This window comes from Pteropus alecto, unplaced genomic scaffold (genome assembly GCF_000325575.1).
Source record: "Pteropus alecto unplaced genomic scaffold, ASM32557v1 scaffold40, whole genome shotgun sequence".
Classification (NCBI taxonomy): Eukaryota; Metazoa; Chordata; class Mammalia; order Chiroptera; family Pteropodidae; genus Pteropus; species Pteropus alecto.
The window spans coordinates 2,305,771-2,310,477 of NW_006431919.1; the positions used below are offsets into that span (position 1 = coordinate 2,305,771).

The 4,707-nt window shown below is 37.1% G+C and overlaps 1 protein-coding gene across 1 annotated transcript in view; it reads right to left on the minus strand.

Moving 5' to 3' along the window:
• Nucleotides 1-613: 613 nt before the first annotated feature.
• Nucleotides 614-4,707, minus strand: part of DCTN4 (dynactin subunit 4) — a 29,620-nt gene continuing 25,526 nt past the window's right edge. The window contains exon 13 of the mRNA XM_006906409.3: nucleotides 614-3,230. Coding sequence (XP_006906471.1) covers nucleotides 3,017-3,230 — 214 coding nt within the window. The 3' untranslated portion in view covers nucleotides 614-3,016. The remainder of the gene's footprint in view (nucleotides 3,231-4,707) is intronic.

Consider the following 4,707-nt stretch of genomic DNA (forward strand, 5'->3'; position numbering starts at 1 on the left):
AACCGGAAGGTGGAGTTGTTTTGCTGTCAAAGGAGTAGAGAAACAGGGTGGCAACTGAAGAGGGGTGTGAGGTCAATTTCTTTTTAGATGCGAGAAATCACAGCATGCTGCTGGAAACGATGCAGGAGAGGGCTGGGGAGAATTGCTCAAGTGATATCCTTGAAAAGGTAAGAGGATGAGACTGAGTGCATTAAGTGGTGGGGCTGGCTTGAGACGGGAGGAGGGGGAACAATTCATTTACAGTAAAAGGAGGGAAGAGTTATACATACGAGTACAGAAAAAGTGGATGAGTGGCTACTTGTTGGGGTTGGGCCATTTTATATATTTGAAAGGATATCTTTGGCAGCAGTGACCCAGGATAAAGGCTGGTAGAGACCTAACAACATTTATATAATGGTTCTGAGAATATGTTTATAAGGAATTCAAGTAACATCGATCTATGTCATGTTACAATGAACTAACATGGTATGAGGTTTTGGCTTAGTTCCTTTAAAGAAATGGAAGAAGGGAGCATGCCCCACTGATTCTCATATTCTTTTGGCTCCACCTCTATCATCTGATTCTGAGCCATGCTATTACGAGCAGTCTTCATGAAACCAAAGAAAAGACACACTCGAGCTTTGTCTGCTTTATTTCACTACATTAGGCAATAAGGCAAAACAGGAACCTGTCATTCATAAAGATCAAGGAATGCCTCTCATTCCCAAAAGGGACCAAAAAGGATGTTTCTTCACAAATATGTATGACACTTAGCTCATTACATCTATAAGCACTTTGAACAAAGAAAAACTTTGGTGGGCTAATCAAATCATGAATCCAAACTTACAGCTTTAAGTTTCCAAAATTGTAGTTTCTAGTGCTAATGACATCTAATTTGCCTGCAGTGGTGCACACTGACTATGCGTTAAAAATCTTGCACCTGATCTAATATAAAAAAAGCAACAAAATTCTGAATTCACTAGCTACAGGTGTTGAACCACGTCTAACACAGAATACTGGCTTGCACTGAAAACTATCTTGAGGAAATATTAAACCAATGGCTCTGTCATTCTGCAAGTTAATTCAGTTTCTGATGAAAAAAATTCTATGATCAAGTGTTTTTGTGTTTCTGTGTCACAGGAGGGTTGATGAGACCCATTCCTTCAACGTTATTACCTTTGGGAAAAAAATGCCAGCTACATGCCATAAACTTATGACACACAATTATGTGTAGTCTATGCAAATGTGCAAACATAGGAAGCTATTCTCTACTTTGATGCCTATTTCCTCCACTGGCAAATATGGAGGAGTGGCTTCACAGTAGGCTCTAGCAAGTAGTGAAATAAAAATTAATTTAACACTTGGGTCACAACAAATTAAACTATTTCTATAGTCTGCATATTTGTCATTACACAATCCTTGCCCCCACTCCTAAGAGGCTAAACCTTACTTATTTCTGTCATATTAGAGATATGAGTATTTTTTCTTACACTGCAGCATATATATTACTCTGTGGAACATTGTTTCATAAAATTTGCTTGACCTTAAGAATACAATTTAGTGTCTTTCAAAGGCTTCCTAAATATTCTTATCTTCCAGGGGGAGCTGACAAGATACTGTGTCCTGTCTGTATTCTACATTACTATACATCTTTTTTTTTTTTTTTTTTTTTAAAGTAAAGGCTTGAACTTAAAAACAAAACCAGGATAAACAGGAAGTTTCTTTCACCAGAAGTCCATTGGCCACTGCTCACAATGCTTTTATAGAAAACGTAGTGCAGCTGGTTGTCTACTTTGTCAAGTCTCATTTTGGAAAACATCACAGAAATTAAGGTTAATAATCCAACTCCAGGATACCAACCGAAAACAGCACGTGGCTATGAGGCAAGTGCTCTGGGTTACTTGCTGAGCTATTTTACAGTTCACAATCAAAATGGTCTAATTTGACATACCATATAATAAAAGTCGAACTCAAGAAAGGTTCTTTTTCTTAATATCCAGTTTTGGATTCAAGAGATTATAACTTAATTTCCTCTTAAAATCAACGGAAAGAACATTAGTTCAGATCATGCTAAAAATCTAACCTTTAAATGTTTTCTGCATTCCAGAAGTGAACTTGTCCACCAAGTTTTCTTTGGGCTCTTTCCAGGTCCCGAATACACACGACAATCTACTGAGTTAGAGAGGCAGAGCAGAGAAGGGGTAGGGAGTAAGGCATGTAAAGATTGCCTCCCTGTGGCAGCATTAATCCCTGGATATTATGGCAACATTTAAAATGAATGGAATTTGCCACCCCCTTGACATGACATGTAAGTGCTTGCCTCTCTAATTCTTAAAAGTTTCATAGTCTACTGGGAAAAAATTTTAAGAGCAGTCAATAAATAAGTATACTGTATTCACTTAGAAGGGGGCAAATCAAAGCGCCTTAAGAATTTCAGAGGCTCTTTCACTCATCACAAAACCAAAGACAATGTGACAACTGTATTTTTCTGTCAAATGGAAATCTATGGCAAGATGGGAGCCATGATGGCAAGTGAAAGGTTATGTTTACAGACTGCTAGTTTATATCTAATGGAATGCAGAAAGCAGTTGGTACAAGTTGAGACCAATACAGGATCATGGCTAGCAAGTCTACCTTTTGGTTATCATTTTAAGTTTCATTTGTGAGATTGTGATCCTTTGTGAGATCAGATCAGGAGACAGACAGTGTGTCAGAGTTTCACAGGTGGTAAATCTAATGCCATTCCAAGGAATAGCCATCCCCTTTCTCAGGATGAAACTATGCTGTTGATATTCAACGTGCAGAGTTCAGTGAGGGAGACACAGATATACTGGTGTTAACAGAAGTGAGAGCAAGAGGAACAGCAGTTACCCAGCGTTCCTAATGCCTTGCTTATGTCCCCACCCTCCTAGAAATAGGATTCAGTAGTGCACGGCTACATCATTATAAACAAGGCCTACCGAAGCAGCAGCTTCCACATTTTAACACAAGCTTGTGGTGATACTGTCCTTTGGGATATGCCCAACAGATAAACCTTTTAAGGAAGAAGCGGGCCCAAGCTCAGTTCCACATGCTGGGTGAGCCAGATGACTTCTGAGCCCTGGTCACCTTCTTCAATGGGGCGGATGGGGGCTGCCAGGTTTTTAAAATCATGCTTCATCTTAAAGCACACGGTCACTTCGCCCTCCTCACGTTGTGGCGTCACTTTGATGAAAATACCCACTTTGTTGGCCTTTCTGAAGGCTATAATGCTACGAAAGGAAATAAGCACAGTATTAGGAAGGTCACGAGTCAGCCAAGCCACTAAGACTTAGTCATTTTAAGGCTCAACAGGAAATCTCTGATTATAAGATATGATCACTATCCCGTTTATCTGTAATGAAGAGTTTCTTCAGCAAAATGTTCGTTTCATTTTTTTTAGGTTAAAAAAGTAAAATATAGTCAAATTCAAATGGGGAAAAGTAAAAGTCTTTGCCCTTATTTTCCCCTTCAGCACAAGAGAAAAACTGTAAACACTTGGGTTCTTAACCTACCAGATATTTTTCTATGAGTTTATACTTTTCTGTTTTAACCAACGGAAAAGGGACACATTATTCTACAACTTGCTTTTTTTCATTCTGTTTACCACAGACACCTTTCCATATTGGTACATTTAGATCTTCATTCTACTTAATGGTTACCTAATAGTTGATTCTATATTTACCATAACTGGTATACACTGAGGTTTTTGCCAGTGTTTCTCTTATAAACAAGGGTGCTGCAAACATCCCTATACATTCATTTACTTTTGTACGCGTTTGTATACAAATATGCTAATGTTTCTGTAGGACATAGACTGATACTAGCTCAGAGCTAAAAGAATTTCTAGAATAATATAAATTTGTGTATTTTTGTAAATAACCTATGTAAATTAGGAATTTTTAGAATAGAAAACAATCTCTTTAGTTGAGGTTTTCTCTGACTTGCACTTGAAGTTTGTGCTTTAAAAACAGCTTCATAAAGTGAAAGGGCAATGAAATAAACAGAATTTAATCTACTGTCCAAATGATACTCTTGGAAAAGTTACTGGAATTAAATATTTACATATTTAAATGGTATTACGTAACATTAATTTCCAGATATCTAAAAGTCCTATAAAGTATAATATGAACTATAAATCAATTTTTTATTAATGTCATATAATTAATCTTACTGGAATTCTATACCTCAAATAATCTTTCCAGAAGTTTACCTTAACAAATTTCTGTACTTAGTGTAATTTAAGGACCCACATAAAGCAAAAGATTACAAAGAGTGCATTTTGTATTGTAGTTAATTAAACCTTTAATTTGTATCAGATTCATTAAAAAATATTTGGTTGAAAATAGTAAAAAGGAAAAAGTCTGTCTTTCTGTCCTTAATTTCCTAGGCAACTACTGCCATCCAATTTCTAGTGCCTGCCTAAACCTGCTAAAGAGAACTTGTAGAGTGGAGGCTCAGACTCTATAGATTAACAAAACAGAGCACAACACCTGCCCTGGTGCTTTCTGAAGTTAACCCAAGTTTCACAATCACTATAATAATCTCACCTTTGCCCTCACTTTATTTTTCTAATCCATCCCATGTTCTCTCTTCTTTCTATCTTGCTGAGGGAGCTTTTGATTATTCTGTTAAAAAACCTTAAACATTCCCTATGTCAGTATATTATTATTACTAAGGTCCACACCCACCTCCTCCATCCTGCTTTGT